This window comes from Pteronotus mesoamericanus, unplaced genomic scaffold (assembly GCF_021234165.1).
Source record: "Pteronotus mesoamericanus isolate MK-2021 breed Mesoamerican mustached bat unplaced genomic scaffold, CSHL_Meso_final scaffold_99, whole genome shotgun sequence".
Classification (NCBI taxonomy): Eukaryota; Metazoa; Chordata; class Mammalia; order Chiroptera; family Mormoopidae; genus Pteronotus; species Pteronotus mesoamericanus.
Window position 1 is genome coordinate 7,956,806 of NW_026555330.1, and position 17,231 is coordinate 7,974,036.

Sequence of the window (17,231 nt, forward strand, 5' to 3'; positions counted from 1 at the left end):
CTCTCCTCTATGCTGTGTCCCTTGGGCTCGGCATCAGCTTCATAAAATCTGTCTGGACCTTTCCCTGGGGTGTCCTTTCAGTTTTTGTCTTGGGGAACTCAGGAACCTGAACACCAGTAACCTTTCGTGGCAACTCAGGTGGGACCCCCTGTGTCCCTATAGCAACAGGACAGAGCCAGAAGAAGACAAGTCACAGCATCAGCACCTTTGGTGAGTCTGTCTCCGACCCTCTCCTCCCACCCAAAGAGATTTTGTTGCCTGGCCAAGTTGTCTTTTTCTCTCCTGTGATTCTTTGTCTTGCCCTTGTGTCCCTGAAAGCGGGTTCAGCGCCCCCTGCAGTTACACCAGCGGACAGACACGGGGTGCTCCCCTCTGACCCGCCCCGGGTAGCTCAGGTTAAAGTCCTGAGTCTGGGGGGCGGAAGTCTTGTGGCAGAAGTTCCCTAAACTTGAGTTCGAGTTTCACCACAGATGTTTTGTGTTCTGTTGCCGTTTTGCGTGTCTGGTTCCGCTCGATGAGACTGACTGCCGCCCTGGCTATTGGTTGGGCTACTCTCTTCAAAACCAAAAAAATTAAAAATCGGTTTTCTTTTGCAGTGTGGCCTGGCCCCAATATTGTCCTGGGGATCAGAGAGTGATGACGATGAAGGGACTTAGCCCTGCGTGGGCTCTCTGCCGGCAGTTCCGTGACCCTCACACTGACTGTCCCAGAGACGGACTTGGCGGCGCTCTCAGCCGACCAGGCGTCACTGACCGGGTGTCGCTGACCAGGCGTCGCTGACCAACAGTGCTTTCATTTTACAGTGAGAAAATTGGGTAAGTGATACTGGAACTGTATCTGTTGTTTGTTGAGTCTGTGTCCCGACCGGGTTGTAGAATTTTGTTTTTAATTTGAAACTGGTTTTGAATTTGGTCTAGAGCTGCCAAATCCAATCTGAAAGCATTGTATGTTTTGGTGGCAGTGGGGGCGGGGGGGATGTATGAACATGTGGACGTGAAATATGTTGTTTGTTGATGTTATTTGTTTTAAATGATTTGACTTTTAGGAACTCCACTTCTTGGCGACCAGAGCGAACCCCTGTGTGAGAGCCTTTGGAGCCCATAGAAGAGGCCCCTCCTGGGCTTTCACAGCGCAGGGCGAAGCAGCGGCCAAGGCAGCCTGTTGGGGCTGCCCTTGTTCGAGCCCGAGAGGAATCCACAGGGCATGTGGTCAGGGTCTGACGCCACCTCCCCGCGTTCTCACGGTGCTCTCACCGTTGCAGCCCCGGTTCGGTCTCCCGTCGGAGTTTATGCTGTGACTTGTTCACAGTGCCACCCTGAGAGGGAGACAAAGCCCTCTCCTTTCTGCAGCTGGCCCCCATTGAGAGGGTCAAAAGTAGGGGTAAAATGGCACCCCAGGTCTCTCCCGGCTCCTTCCTCATCTGCACGCCCAAGGCAGCTGCCACCCTGTGCTCCAGCTCCGTTCCAGTGCCAGCTTCCTCTGGGAACATCGGCCACCAGGAGTGCGGGTGTTCGGAGCCCCCTCTTCTCACCCCCGGAGCAGTCCGCCTTGACTGGCACACTCGCTCTCCATTTTCTGTGGTCTGTGTGTGGTGACAAGTCCACCCACGGGGCCCACTTGAAGGAGAGGACCCCAGGCCTCCCAGAGATGAGAGAACACATTCTGTGATTGGCTACGATTTAAAAATGGCTTTAAAGAAATTCCTACAGCCTGCAAAGCTTTGGTCAGCTGAGCAAAGCCTTCCCTAAATAACAGGCTAACCCAAATACTTTTATCAGTTTATATTATCTCTGCTATAAAGTTGTCAGCCAGAAAAATAACTTGATGTAATAAAATTTTCATAAACAATCTAAACTTAATTATTAGAAATAAGTATATTAAATAAATGTAAATGGGATAAAAAGTTTCTTTTGGGTTAACTCTTTAGCATAATTATATTTAAGTTAAATGGTTTGATTACATCTCTTTGGTAACTTGAAACTTTGAAGTTTTACCAGCTAAAGTTAATGATCAATAGTCATTGACTGTCTAGACCATTTCTAAATAAGATAAAATAATGAAACATTAATTACTGAAATAGGTTTATCTGGTTTCTTTTTATTATAGAGAAACTAAATATATTTATGTCCATTAGTAAACATGTCCTATGCCACATTTTAAAAAAGTGTATGTACTATGAGGAAATATATTTTTTTAAATTGTGTTCATAAATCTATCAATTTAAAGAACACTAATTGCTTACCTTTTAGTTGTCACTAGAAATTGAGTCTTCTAAGGGTTAAGATTTCTAATCAAGAAACTAGCCCTGGCTGCTGGGGCTCATTGGACTGAGTGCCGGCCTGCAAACCAAAGGGTTGCTGGTTCGATTCCCAGTCAGGGCACATGCCTGGGTTGCCAGGACCAGGTCTCTGGTTAGGTGTGTGCAAGAGGCAGCTGATCTATGTTTCTCTCACTCTTCGATGTTTCTCTCCCTCTCTTTCTCCTTTCCTTCCCCTCTCTCTAAAAATAAATAAAATCTTTTTTAAAAAGACATATTGAAGAATGTTGAGAACCTGAAGAATTCATCTAAATTGGTAGGTATTACAGGAAAATGCTGATGGCAACTATGTGGCTTGTCCTCTTAGCCCTGGGAAGCTAATTAAACTTCAGTCTGGAGATTACTTATGAAAGCTCAGCAAAGCAGATTTTAAAAGAGCCTATTTGATCAACTGCTCTTCTTGTCATACTTATGCAAACATCAGGCCACATTTATTAAAATGAGACTTAAACAATGAATTAGTTTAAACAATGGAAATAATTACCTTGGCTCTCTTTGATAACATGAGGGTGATTTTAGAAAGAAAAAAATTATGTCACAATAGAAACTATAATATTCCTTTGTAAATATCAGATTCTAGTGCTGTTCATCATCTTTTGGGTTTTGTTTTGCTTTCCACTTATAAACTGGACTAGATCCTGAATTCTTCCAGTTTCCTCCAATACCTGCCTATGACTCTCCAAATATATTTCCATTCTTTTCTCCTATCCTTTGTTTTGCAATTATTGAGAACGCACACTATTTTTTTCTGAGCCTCGCCGTTGCAGACTGCAATTAGACAGCATCCTGTGAACTTCAGAGGAATCAGCCCAACAGGCTGCCTGGTGACAAGGGGCCCACGCTGAGCACCAGAGCGCAGCCAGAACACAACGTGGCTGCGACTGCCGAGACAAGGGGGCTCCAGGGCCGATAAGCGGGTCAGCAGCGAGGACTAGCCAATGTAAACCTAGAGGTGGTTTGAAAACTTGAGTGTATTTGGTTGAGCCTCAAGCAAGCGGTCACTCAAAAGTGAAAATAAATGCAAAATATTGCTCACAAAAAGGAGTATACCCTGACAACCTAAATCAAATCTGGGAAACCATGAAAGGCTACCTGCCATCTGGTTCCTTCCCCTTTGGGGGGCTCCGATGGTCCTTCTACTCCTACTGTTACTTGGTCCTTGCTTCTTTGACCTTCCCGTAAAGTTGTCTCTTCCAGACGCAGCAGTTCCACATTAAGCCCAGGGTCATGCAAGGCTTCCAGCCCATCCCAGACAAGGAAGACCTGGGCCCTTACTGCTCTCTAGGTCAGAGAGTGAGAGAATTTTATTCTTTCCAAGCACAGGGACAATGGTCTTGTTCAGCAGGAAGTAGTTACAGAAGAAGAGACCTCTGCCTCTAATCCCTTTAGAATAAGGATAAAAATCTCTGGGTGGGGGTGGTGGGGGAGGGTAATGAGACAGTATGGGGACTTGGGCCTCGGAATGGAAAAATACCGGCTGACGAGGAAGCCAAGTTAAGACCGGGTGGCCAGAAAAATGTTGAAACCACTATTGCACATGCGCAGTTGATCAAGGTTTGGCCTCCATGCAACCTCCCTGGGGTGGCGGTAGTGAGCAACACCACCGTCTTGCCCCCACAGCACAGGCCCAGAGATAGTTGCCAAGCAACCCCAAAAAAGGAGGAAGTAACCCCACCCTAAGCTGTTAAATTCCGCTCCCTGAACACTTCACAAGACTGCCTTTTTCTGCAAGCCCATCTTTCTTCCCACACAAGCCCGCTCTGTCCCCAGCTTACAAAAGCAGCCAAGCGAGGCAGCCCCTCAGCCAGCTCAGCGGATCTTTCCTCTGTGCTGCTTCCCTTGTGCCTAACCTTACTCTTTAAAATCTGTCTGAAAATGTCTCTGGGGTTTCCTCTCGATTTCGACCTTGGGGAACCCAAGAACCCCCATGTCATTAACAGTAGGAGGATCTCCTTTCTGTGCTTCTGTTCACTCACCTCTAAAATGGGAATGGCACTTACGTGCTTCACCTACTCCCCCAGGACCTGGAACCCAAATGCAGTAATAAAGTGGAACCGTCACAGGCAGGGCACAGGAGCTGGAGACGGACACGGGTCGCTGGCATCAGGACAGTGCCTGCTCAGCAGCGTGTCTGTGCAATCGGGTCAAGTGAGGGTCAGGGGTTCCCTTGCCCATCTTAGTCATAGGAAGGGGGAGGCAGCAGGCTGGGGAGCCGCAGAAGCGGTGCAGAAGTTTGCAGAGCTGTTAGCTCAAAAGAACAAGCTCAAGCAAATCAGGGGTATCTGCGGGGGTTTAACCAGGCTAGTGCTGCTGTTACCTAGCTCATGCACTTGCCAAGTGCTCTTTCTCTGGCCGCTTACGTGGAGGTCATAGAAACACCACCTGCTATTTATGACCTTGAACAACTGACTTAACCCTCCACTCTTAGTGATCCGGTCTGTAAACTGGGGACAAGAGCGTTCAGCTTGAAATCACTGTGAGAAGTCATGCATATGAGCCCCCCAAGTTGTCGCGCACATGCCCTGGCAGCCCCTTGTTAGGAGCGGTGCAGGCTGCGGCATAGCTCTGGCCTCGCGGTAAGTCGCTGATATTGTAGGCAGTTGGGGCAGGTGTTTCTGAAACCTCATAGCCAAGATTGCAAGACCGTCGCAATTTCTGCTGTTTTCCCTTAAGTCAGCAAGCACTTGTCCATCTTCAGGAGAGCGTGATCGCCCCGGACGGCACCCCGGCGGCCGCCTAGTTCTTCATCAGCGCCGAGAGGCAGGGCTCCGGGCCCAGCGCTGCTCCGTCGGACCCCCAGACACGCAGCTGCAAGGCAGCGGGGGCGAGGACGGGGGTCCCTGGGGGCTCCGGGCTCCTGGCAGGTGGGGGACCTCGGCCCCACCTCCCCGTTTCTCCGCCCCACTGGCCACTACTGCACTATACCAGTTCCAAAAGGAAAGAGAAAGTGCAACCTTTTGAGCTCAGTGGTTCCCTACCTTGGAGGCACATTAGACTCGCTGGAGGAAACGAAAAAATCTTCACCTGGACTGCATTCCAGGCCAATGAAATCAGTATTTTACTTTATTTTATTTTATTTTATTTTTTTAAGCAGCACTTTAACTAAATTCTAATGTACGCAAAACTGTTCTGGATCAGGATTTTTCAAACTTGTCCGATGACGATAGTCACCTATATTAGTTTAAAATACAGTTGCTCAGGCTCTGGAATTAGCATTATTCCTGGAACTTATTGATTCTAAAACATACCCTTTTGAAAACATGTATAGCATTTGAGCACCTTAGAAGTCGTATGATCTTCCAGTCAGTGGCACCTGTTTTAATGAAATGCACACACATTCCAGGCGATGCCTATGGTTTGGCAAGCTGGGGGAGAAACTAGTCCCCTGGTGGCCCCTAGGCAGCGCTTCCCAGCCTTCATGTCCTCGCAGTCACCTGCAACCCTGTTAATGACGCAAGCCCTGGATGAGAAGGCCTGGGCTAAGGCCCGAGATGCCACGTTTCTGACAAGCTCCCAGGCAACCTGCACCCATGGGCCTTGCTCCATGTTTGGGCAGCAAAGTTTTAAAGTGCCTCCTTCCGAAGAGGCTCCCAGCTGCTCATTTAAGTAAACTGAAATAACTGGTACCAAGAAACGCAGCCAGTGGAGAGGGTATTCAACATGACTGTGAGGCCGTTGCTAGATGGTTCTCCAGGAAGGGGCAGCGGGCCTGAGGGCCAGAGGGAGGGCTGCTCCACCTTTGAGAAGCCAGAGGCCAGAGTCCCATCTCCCAAGGACGAAGTCAGTTTGTTGCGGGAGGCAGCACAACCCCCACCACTGAAGACCAGCCGAGTTCACTCGTGAGGGAAGGGGGACTCAGGCGCCTTAGGGGACTGGGAGGAAGCAGCCCCGTGCTTCCCACCACACACACCTTTCCTCCCTCCTTCCTTCCCCGGAGTAAACTGAAGGATTCCAAGAGGAGTCTGGGCTGGTGCCGGGCCTGCCAGGCAAGGAATTTGGCGTTGAGGGAGTCTGGGCGTAGCAAGCACAGCGGGAAAGAGCGGAGGGGTCTAACAACTGAGGCGTGTGCACAGAGAGATGAGCCAACGGAAGGCACAGAGCCACAAGCTTCCGGGGGAGCTGGAAGAAACAGTTCTCACCTTTCCAAGTAAGGGCAGCGCCCAGACAAGCGTCCGCCAGGCCGCCGGCTGGGGCGGAGGGGTGGGCTCGGACACCTTGAAGCCGAGACCCCGGAATCTGGACTCTGAGTGGAGCTTCCGGAGTTTGCGTCTCTAACCTCTTGCCTTGAGATACAAGCGAATCTGGGAAGGAGACCTTTAGGGGGTCAGCCCCTCAAAAGGAGGGGCAGCCGTTTTCTTATTCCAAAGGTCCAGGGCCCACACCCTGCCTTCCTGTGTCAGAATGCAGCAGCTCACTTCCCTAGTCCCAGGCACACTGGGGTCTTTGTCCTCTGTCACACTGAGCTCTTAATCGGCTTGGCCCATCACATCACTGGATGCAAAGGCCACAATCCCCAGACTAAGTAGGTCCCCAGCCCGGGCGGGAGTGGCAGCCCAGGCAGGGAGGGATCAAGGTCTGGAGCCTGTACCCAGCCATCAAGAAACTGATGCTCAATCTCGACTTACTTTTCCTTTTTCTTCCTTCTCAAAGACAGGAAACCCTCGAGGAGAAGCGGAAGGGCCCAGAGCCCGGGAGGGGACAGCGGGAAGATGGGGATTGGAATCAGCGCCGAGGACAAGGAGCTGGCCAAGCGGTCCAAGGAGCTGGAGAAGAAGCTGCAGGAGGACGCTGACAAGGAAGCCCGGACCGTCAAGCTGCTGCTGCTGGGTGAGCGGGACGGGACAATGAGCCGGGGAAGGAGCCGGTCCCGCTCCCTGCTGCTCACCATGGACGGAGCCGGGCTCCGGCCCACCGGCTGGGAGGCAGAGGATGGGCCACGTTTGCTCTCCCCACCCAGTCTCACGCTAGGGCAGGGGGAGCCCTAGGGCCGAGCGCAGGCACCCTGACCCGATGCAGAACGCCAGAGCCACCTGGAACCGTTCTGCTAGTCCTTGAGCCCGGTGGGCCCGAGGGACCCACCCATCTCCACGTCAAACCAGAGCCGACAGGCACCTCACGGTCTGGCAAACACCACACACCCTGGGCTTTCAGACACTGACCCAGCCTGCAGTCAGAGAACTCTGAGCCAAGGACTCAGAAGAGGACAGTGGACTCGGAGGTTCTACCATATAGATAATTGGCGTCGCGTAGACCCAGGGATAGGCCTGTCTGCCAAGTACGCTGGTTCCCCCTTCCTGCTCCCAGTAAACCGATTAGCAGTCGGGAGCCAGAGCAGGGAGGAGTGGAGTCTGCAGCGCTCTCCTGGCTTCCTGTCCAGTAGCTGCCTCTGAGGCCCCCGCCAGGTTGGGAGTGAGGGGGTCCTACACCTGAAGGGCTCCTAAACGGATCAGAGGGGTGGGCTGAAAAAAGCAAAGTGCCTTGGTGGTCAGTCAGAGAAACCAAACGTGGGACACCTGGCTTAGAAAAACCCCAGTGGCAGTGCAGAGGGACGCAGCTGGTGTGGGAGGGGTCTGTGAGGCAGGAGACGGGCTGGCTGGGCAGCACGTCCAAGCCCAGAGCAGCCTGGGAGCAGGCGCCTCCTGTCCCTACAGCTCCCCCCTCCCCCTGCCTCCTCCCCGCTGACGTGTGGCATGGCCCTAGGGACACACTAAAGGGGCACGCCCCTGTGAGCGGGACCCAGACACCACGGAGCCCAGGAGGCTGCAGGAGGGGGAAGAGAGATGGCCAGGCCACTAAGAGACCTTATAAGCCTAAGCAGCTTCTTCTACATTCAGGATAAGCAGCTTAGAGGGAATCAGCCCAGGCTAAGGGGGAGGGGTGAAGGCATTGGGGGTCCCAGGCTAGGGGAGAGGGCCGAAGGGTGCGTGGGTGTTGATGGCGGGAGCGTGGCGTGTGAAGGAGGATATTAGGGCATTTTAGTCCATTAAAGGAGACAGAATGACGAGGAAACAAATAGATTTCAGTAAAGGGACCCAGCCCTCTCCACTCCTGCCCTGAGATCTATCTCCTGATTCCAACGGGCGGAGAGGAGAAATGTGTTCCGGGAATCCCCGAGTGCTCCGCGGTCCTCGGTGCGGTTCTGCCCCCACCCGTGGAGACATCTGGAAACGACTGGAAGCGTCTTTGGTTGTCACAACTGTAGGCATGGAGCACTGCATGACTCAGTGAGTTGGAGCCAAGAATGCGGCCCAACACTCTCCAGCGCACAGGACAGACCCCTCCCACCCCCAAGAAAGCACCGTCCAGCCCCAGACGCCAGCTGTGCAGAGGTCGAGAGGCCCAGCTCTAAACCCAGACTGAAGGGCCTGAGGTCAGGCTGGCGGCAACGCAGGGCAGCCGTCACCCCTGCGCTGTCCCTTGCGGGGCGGTCGGGGAGCACAGGCAGTCTGAGGGGTGCAGGAGAATGGGCGCAAATCTGGAGCAAGAGCATTTCTCCCTGCAGGCGCTGGGGAGTCAGGAAAGAGCACAATCGTCAAGCAGATGAAGTGAGTAGGAACAGAGCCCCGAAGGACCGAGGTGGGGGGAAGAAGTCCCAGAGCCCCTGTTGGCGCAGAGGAAGGGATCTTAGCTTTGGAGCCCTGGCGTTAGGGTAGACAGGGCCCGGGGCCCCTCACGTGCACATCCCTTGCCTCCTGACTCTCAATCTCGGGACAGCAGGAGGAATAGGAAGATCAGGTTCACATGGCCCTTCAAGTCCTCCCCGACTCCTAGCCCCTGCGCACGGCTGCAGGTCCGGCTCAGGGTCGGCGGTGGGCTCCCCGCAGGATCATCCATCAGGATGGCTACTCGCCAGAAGAGTGCCTGGAGTACAAGCCCGTCATCTACGGCAACGTGCTGCAGTCCATCCTGGCCATCGTCCGGGCCATGGCCACGCTGGGCATCGACTACGCCGAGCCAGGCTGTGCGGTACGTGCTTAATGGTGTGTGGTTAAGGGCGGAGGGAAGACAGGCTGATAAGAAATGGAGCAGAGCATCATCCTGATACCCCACGGTTGCCGGTTTGATCCCCAGTCAGGGCATATACAGGCATTAACTAGTGAATGCATAAATAAGTGGAACAGCAAATCCATGTCTCTCTCTCCCTCTCTAAAATTAATTTTAGAAAATAAAAAAAAGAAATGGACCGGCAGCCAACAAGTTATGAGGAACACGGGTCAGGAAAGTTTGTCCTAACAAAAATCCCACCTGCCGAGCTTCCAATCTCCCTACTTCAGTCCCAGAGAAGCGCGCCATTCCCACCTTCCCAGTAAAGGTTGGCAGAAATCTGCTGACAGCTTCCTCTGACTTTCTGTCTTATTTTACCATTGAAATGGCTCGCCTCGGGCCCCTTACCCTGGCCTTGGACTTTTACAAGCTCGACCCCTCATTCCAGTATCGGCCTTTCCCTAGTTTAACAGAGCTGATGGTTCCTGGTTCCCATCTTGTTTATTTCATGGGCAGTCCGGTCTTTAAGCTTCCAGTCCCCCGGGCAGAGGGCCACGTTCCAAGGCAGGATGCTCGTGGGCTGAGGATGGAAGGTGGGAACACCTCGGGGAAGGCCAGGGATCTCTGCTGTCTGCTAGGCACCCAGGCCTGGGGTGATTGCTACCCTCCACCTGTTGGAAGCCACTGAAAAATCCATCGGTCTGTTTTCTGAGACAGAGCCCTTACCGGCCACCGTCTCTGCCTCAGATTTTGGCCGCAATGCAAAAGACTTTCCTTGCAGCAGGACCCCCAGAAGCCTGCTGCGAAGCCAGGGCTCCTGCGCAGTCCTCAGCCAGGTTTCTGCCTTACAGGAGGACGGGCGACAGCTCAGCCACCTGGCCGACTCCATCGAGGAGGGCACCCTGCCTCCCGAGCTGGTGACGGCCATCAGGAAGCTGTGGCGGGACAGCGGCGTGCAAGCCTGCTTCGACAGGGCCGCGGAGTACCAGCTCAACGACTCCGCGTCCTAGTGAGCCGGGCTGGGGAAGGGCCGGGAGGAGGCGTGGGCCGTCCTCCGGGAGCGATCGCGATCACCCCCGCCTGAAGCGCCAGGCGCTGAGCGCTGGAGACCCGGGCTCCGCACGCAGCCGGTGTCCCTGTGGGTTTGGCTCTGGCAGGGTTTTACTGCCCTTTGAGTTTAATGCCTTTCCATGGGGCCCTGGGCCGCACTTCCCACCACTCTGCATTGCTTCACACTGGCCTGCAAAGCTGAAGACCCAAAATTCAAAACAGAGGTGCTCTGTGTAGCAGCCCTCAGCCGTCCCCTTAATTCACACACGTCACCTCTCCCCTCAGAACCACGAACTCTAAGCGGTCCTGCTGTCTCCCACATTCTCCGCGGAGGCCACGATGCCCGATGGCCCTTGGAGGGCCGAATATTCTAGCTGGTAACCCAGACTCAACGTAGGCCACTGACCAGAAGTGATGACAATCTCCTTCGCTCATACCCTCTGTGTCCCGGGTGCCAGGGCGTGCGATACAGAAGTCGCCGGGGCGAACCAGAGGTAGTTGGTCAGAGATTAGAGGAAACAACGTTGCAAAGCTGGTACCAAAAAGATGAGGCACACAGAGCGAGTCTGTCAATCCTTCCTCAAAGCATCGTAGACAAGCGTGAGCCTCGCAGCCACACAGCCCTGGGCTCAGCCCGTCCTGTTGTCTGACCTGGTAACACAGTGTCCTCGGCCGCCCCTGGAGCTCTCGCTCAGGGGCCCCGGCACTGCCGGGCACACTGCGCACACTCTTTTCATCTGAAGGAGTCTTCAAGGCAGATAGGACTTTCTATTTGTCCCATTTACAGATGAAAACGGAGGTTCCGAGAGGTTGATTAACTTGCTCAGAGCCATATCAGTAAATGGCCAATCTGAATTCAGGCTGGAATTGAATTCAGGTCTATTGGACCACGCAGTCATTTTTGTTGTTGTTGTCGTTGTTGTTGTTTTTTAGAGTATACCACAGTGCCTCTTGACCCTGGACGAGTCATTTAACTCCTCTGAATTTTCCCTTCCTCTGTAAAAAGGCACAGGGAGCAGAGCCTTGTGAGGGCGAGCGGGAACGCAAACGCGAAGGTGCCCGGTGCCCAGTCGGCCCTGGTGCGGCTCGCCCTCCCCTCGTCCTCTCGCTGCCTTCGCTCCACATCTGCCTTCCTCCCGCCCCCGCCTTCTTTTTTAAACTTGTTTTTTTCTGGTAATGAACAATTAGATACCGAAGTAGAAAAATACAACAAATCGCCTGGCTTCAGTTGTTATCGAAGCATAGCCACTGTTACATCACTTTATCTTCGTCTCCCACTGGATTATGTTGAAGTAAATCCCAGATATCCTGCTATTTCATCCTAAAAGTTTCATCATGTATCTCTAAAAAGGACTCTTTTTTAAAAAAGAAATCACAACAGAATCACTACACCTAGATATTTAATAATTCTAGTAATATTTAGTAATGTCATGAACTCTCCAAGTTTCCCCCGTTACGCCAAATGTTTCCCGCCCCCCCCTCCGCCCCAACCCAGCTTGATGCTGGATGCAAACACGGTCCACGCATTGCAGCGGTTCATGTCTCGTGTGTCTGCAGCCTCTCTTAATCCGCTCCCATTTTTTGACGCAGTTTCTGGCACCCACCGAAACCACCAAATCTGATGCAAGGGCCTAGGAACCCCGCAGCCAGGGGAAATGCAAGGGTGTTACCTGGTCTGCCTTACACGGGGCAGAGCCCCTGCCTCAGGTGGGCTCGGCCCTCAGCCCAGCCCGCGCTTCCTTCTCTAAGGACACAGAGGGGGTTGCAGGGAAGAACCTTAGATTTAACAAAACGGATCCTAGCGCTGGCTCTGTCACGTTGGTTGTGTGCCTGTTGGCAAGATCCTTTACCTTTCCTGGCTTTGGCTCTGGAAAATCTGGAGTCATCAATGCCAATGACTTTTCTCCAGCTACCTGAACCAGCTAGACCGGATCACGGCCCCCAACTACCTCCCGAATGAGCAAGACGTGCTCCGATCCAGAGTCAAAACCACAGGCATCATTGAGACCAAGTTTTGCGTCAAAGACTTAAACTTCAGGTGAGTGCGTGGTCCCCTGAGGGCACCGCAGATATGGACACACGGCCGGTTCCCGGGGGCGGGGGCGTGCTCCCTGCCCTTCGCCAGTTTGAATCAGTGTCCTGCTGGCCCCAGACACAGGCCTCCTACCTTCCTGCCCACTGGCCCCACAGGAGCCCCCCCGCTCTGGGGGCAAACACCAAGTGCGTGTGGTCATAAGCTGGCCATGCCTACGAGAGCAGCCATTTCTTCCCTCAGGATGTTCGATGTGGGAGGGCAGAGGTCAGAGCGGAAGAAGTGGATCCACTGCTTTGAGGGCGTCACCTGCATCATTTTCTGTGCGGCCCTCAGTGCCTACGATATGGTGCTGGTGGAAGACGACGAGGTGGTGAGTGAGGGGCCTTTGCACCGAGCGACCTTGACACAGTTCCCCCACGGCCCTTCCTCTACGTGATGTGCCACTCTAGTGCCCCTCCCCCGGGTGACTTCAGCAAACAGCGACACTCTGTCAACCTTCTGGCAGCCCAGCCAGTATCGCAGGCAAATAATTCTAGAACAACCTCTTCTGCCAGCTCCAGCTTCTGGGTCAGCACGCTGGAAGTCCGGGTTACTGAGTGAGCCTGGTCTCGGAGTAGACATCCAAGTATCGCGTGGAGAGCACGAGCCCGTAGGAGGGACTGCACAGTAAAGGGACAGGGACCAACTCGGCAAAGCAAGGAGTTACACTTAGGAATCTCCCAGGCTGCCCTGGAGGTGAAGGACAGGAGATGAAGACGACAGAGCAGGTGATGCGCATCTTCATGCAACATGATAGCGGGGCTGAACTACTGACCTCACTCAGCAGTCTAAATATGTACCGAGTGCACACAGGGCTAAGGAGAGACAGCAAACCAGGTTTGCCACCTGCCACTTACAGGGGCAGCTGGGTGACCACCGCAGAGTGATTCTCTGGAGCCTGCAGTTTTACAAGACAGGAGCTCCGCAGGACAAGCGTCAGCCCAGACAGTTCCCTTCTGAGCCCGAGACAGAGGATGGCAAAGGCACGGATGACGCTAGTTTCACATCGGCATCTGCCCCGTGGATGGAGGCTGGAGCTTACTGACAGCAGCCAAGGCTCCCGCCCTCCGACCCCGCACTCCCGTTTTCCTCCCTTCTCCTTAGGGGTTCAAGTTCACATCAGGGCACCCCAAGTATCTTCTAGCCAAAATGTCCCACAGGATCTCTTCAAGTCTACGGGGTCGTAAAGGGTTTTGCAGAAGTATCGGCAGTGACAAAAGGCTACAGATTGGCTCGTCAGCAATAGGAGAAAAGACTGAACTTAGCTAATAGCATATATACTTCAGGACTCCGAAGACCTGCCCGCTGAGGACAGGCTGGTCTGGGGCACACGGCAACCCCTGCGCCTGCAGACACATCGCGCCTTTCTCCTCTGCCCACAGTGGCGACCGGGGAAGGACAGAGGGCGGAAGTGCTTGTGCGTGGCCGTGGGAAGTTCCCCCGCCCTCGCCGTGGGGCACCAGGGCCCAAGAATCCCTATTAAGTTCCTGCCCAAACTGAGATCCAGGGCTCTCTAACAGAAACTTACCAAAACCCTCCGGGAGACACGAACGGGCACCCGCGAACCAGGGCCCCTCTTCGACCCTGTATCAGGAGCCCCTGTGGCTGTCAGAACCCTTCGCTGCGCCCTGGCTGCCCAAGGTCTGCCTCGCATCCGTGACCTTCGCAGTCACGGACATCCTGCACACATGACCTCGTTTAACTTGCACAATAACCCTGTGAGATAGGGGAACAGGCTCAGAAAACGTGATAGTGTCTCCCTAGTCACATAGCCATGATAGAAAGATGAGAAGGAAGCCAGGTTTCCTTGGCTGAGCGAGGGAGAGAGAAGCTCTTCCCTCATCTTTCCCTCAACCCGGGAGCGCTCGTCTCTCTGGAAGAGGAGGTGGCCAGGCGCCCCCACCCGCCCTGCCTGATCTCTCTGATGGCTTTTCCTCTTCCCAGAACCGCATGCATGAGTCGCTGCACCTGTTCAACAGCATATGTAACCACAAGTTCTTTGCGGCTACCTCCATTGTCCTCTTTCTCAACAAGAAGGACCTCTTTGAGGAAAAAATCAAAAAAATCCACCTCAGTATTTGTTTTCCGGAGTATGATGGTAAGTGTCAAGGGCTGGAGGCAGTGGCCACGCGTTCTCAGTAATGACTAGTGATGGCCTCGTTTCCTGTGCCAGGGGACAAAAGGGACTTGTCTTTGAGGAGTACTAAGTGAAACCCCTGTTTTGCCAAGTTGATGATCCCTTATCCTTTAAATACTCCTCTGGGACGTATTTAGGAGCTCTGTGATGTCCAAGTGATACTAGGCTGTCTAATCTGAGAAACTTGGGCATTCGGTCATAGGTTTAAATTCCGATGTCTCTGGAATAGAGCAGATGTCAGACGCAGCAGAGCCCCCGACCATTCACACGGTGTCTGCCAGAAACCCGGGGAGGAGACGTAGACGCCTCTCTCCTCAATTTCTTGGCTCAGCCGCAGTGAGAAACACGGTAGTGCAATACAGGAGAGGACCCTTCTCCCCCAAAGTAGGTCCCCCAACCACTAACACAACATTTCGAGGATCAAATCGGCCAACTAAAAAGTAAGTGAGCAACTAAGAAGCATTCATTTAACCCACTTCTTCATTATATTTCTGGAAAACCAGGAAACAACTCTTATGAGGATGCAGGGAATTATATCAAGAATCAGTTCCTTGACCTCAACATGCGAAAAGATGTCAAAGAGATCTACAGTCACATGACCTGTGCTACAGACACGCAAAACGTCAAATTTGTGTTTGACGCAGTTACAGATATTATCATCAAAGAAAACCTCAAGGACTGTGGGCTCTTCTAACCTTCACCCTTTCCCAAGTACACGTTGTACCAACAGGCCTGGAATCTGGGTGATTCCGAGCAGAATATTATAGGCCACGACTCCATGACACGGGGAACGAATGCATTCTCCACTGGACGCAGAGTAGGCGTGGCTGTGACGGCTCTCCCACATTCTTCCCAGAGCAGGGCAGCTGGGGCAGTTAGAGAACCCGAGGCCAGGAGTCGGGAGACCCAGCTTCCAGGACTGGTTCTGCAACTTACTATAAGGTGTAAACATATCATCTCTCTGAGCACTGAGTCCTCACCTATCAAATGAAGATCGTGTCTCTGCTACTTCGCAGGGTTATTCTGATGGTCACAAAGGTAACTGAAGGGAAGGCACAGAAAGGCTGTGGGGTTAGAGTCACAGAAAGAAATCCTGTATTAGAGCTGCCATCTATGAAATTCAATGCCAGGTTTCCAGATGAACTAACCCAAGCAAAGCAGCGAAAAAAAGAAAAAGAAAGAAAGAAAGAAAGAAAAAGAAAAACAAACCCTCAGTAAACCCACCACTAGCAGATCTCTGTGTGCCTCAGCTTAGAGATCTGGATCACTGGAGAGGCGAGTTAGTTTCCAAGGTGCGTATCTAAAAACGATCATCTTTATTAAGCATAGACTACCCTCCCCCATCCTCCATGCTGCCAAAAAAACAGAGTTTCCTTTAGCTGTAAGTCACTGTTTCTCAGCTACACCAGACACTTTCTGAATGAACTGGGAGGATCGCAACACATTGCCGCTCGGAGTACAAATGATTTTATTGCTGCTATTTCTCCATCATAGAATTTAGAAGAAGACAGCAATCCTAAAATTCTCATTTCAACTGCTATGCGTTTCAGAACAAAAAAGGCAGCTGATCTTGCTTTAGGTAATGAAAATCTTTGCGGTTGGGTGGGTTCATGTGAGGCCTGGCTGCAAACAACATCTTCCCAAACAGAGCGACAAGTAAATTACCCCTTTTAACTCCTTTGAGGGGAAAGGAAGCTTGCTTTGCATTTATCTTCACAGGAGGTGGTGAAGTCGAGTACACATTTAGCATTTACAACTACTCGTGAAGAAGGCTCTTGGCATCAAGATTTAGTCTATAAAAAAGAATGTGTCAATTAAAATGAAAATACCCTTCCTTTGCCAGAAACACACATTCCCACTTAGGCGGCTGCTAGCCATAGTGATACCAGAGAGCCATATGAGCTTGAAATACACTGAAGAATAAAATTGCAGCTGTTAAAATTGGATTCATTTAATAGTCTCATTCCTAGAAAAGAAACCAACTTGGGAGGATTACCAGAGAATTAAGGGAAACTACTCTGCCTACTGTTGATTAAAAAACTTAAGCCAAAGAAAAAACCTGGGTAAGACTTCTTGTATCCAAGAGCTCAGGGACTTTTCTAAATGGCTTGCTCCCACTATGACCTACTTGTTTGCTTTATCTCAACATACAGGGTTTCTGAGTCTTTTTTCCTTCTTTCCAAATACAAGGGAAAGTTTATTTTGAAAGTCACAGAGGTGGAAGAAGTGAGCCAGCGGGGCTGCGTGGGCTCAGGAAACAAGTCACAGAGACAAAAGAAGGGCCCTCGGAGCTCAGGAGAGAGAGCGAGGCTACGAGGCTACGTGCCTTGAGGGAATAAGAGGCGAAAGTGGGAGAGGGGGTCCTCTGGAGAAAGGAGGGGGGAAGTTGGGAGAAGAGAGGGGTGAGGGAGGAAGAGAGAGAGAGAGAGAAGGGTGTTGTTTTGTTTTGTTTTGTTTTGTTTTGTTTTGAATGGATCCTTCTGGCAGTCTGAGGAAACCTATGGGCCTCTTCTCAGAATACTTTAAAATGCCTAAAATAAGTTCAGAGAATGACACGGAAGACCAGCGCACCGAATGCGGTTCTGTCTTTGCAGCGCTGAGGCACCAGGTCAGGGTCCGCACGGGCCCCCAGTGTCACTTGTCCCATTTAATCCACCTTCAGACAGGGA

The 17,231-nt window shown here is 52.3% G+C and overlaps 1 protein-coding gene across 2 annotated transcripts; it reads left to right on the top strand.

Annotated features, from left to right (window-relative positions):
• The first annotated feature begins 6,976 nt into the window (after window positions 1-6,976).
• On the top strand, window positions 6,977-15,256 carry GNAT2 (G protein subunit alpha transducin 2). 2 transcript variants are annotated; one of them, XM_054565002.1, is made up of 8 exons: window positions 6,977-7,144; window positions 8,820-8,862; window positions 9,142-9,283; window positions 10,153-10,310; window positions 12,261-12,389; window positions 12,627-12,756; window positions 14,370-14,523; window positions 15,066-15,256. In XM_054565002.1, the coding sequence occupies exons 1-8, from the start codon at window positions 7,027-7,029 to the stop codon at window positions 15,254-15,256; spliced, it is 1,065 nt and encodes a 354-aa protein (XP_054420977.1). In that variant the 5' UTR covers window positions 6,977-7,026. The 2 variants fall into 2 exon arrangements, with proteins under 2 accessions (XP_054420977.1, XP_054420976.1); XM_054565001.1 differs by having other exon boundaries at window positions 7,027-7,144; window positions 9,142-9,270; window positions 10,134-10,310.
• Window positions 15,257-17,231: the final 1,975 nt, after the last annotated feature.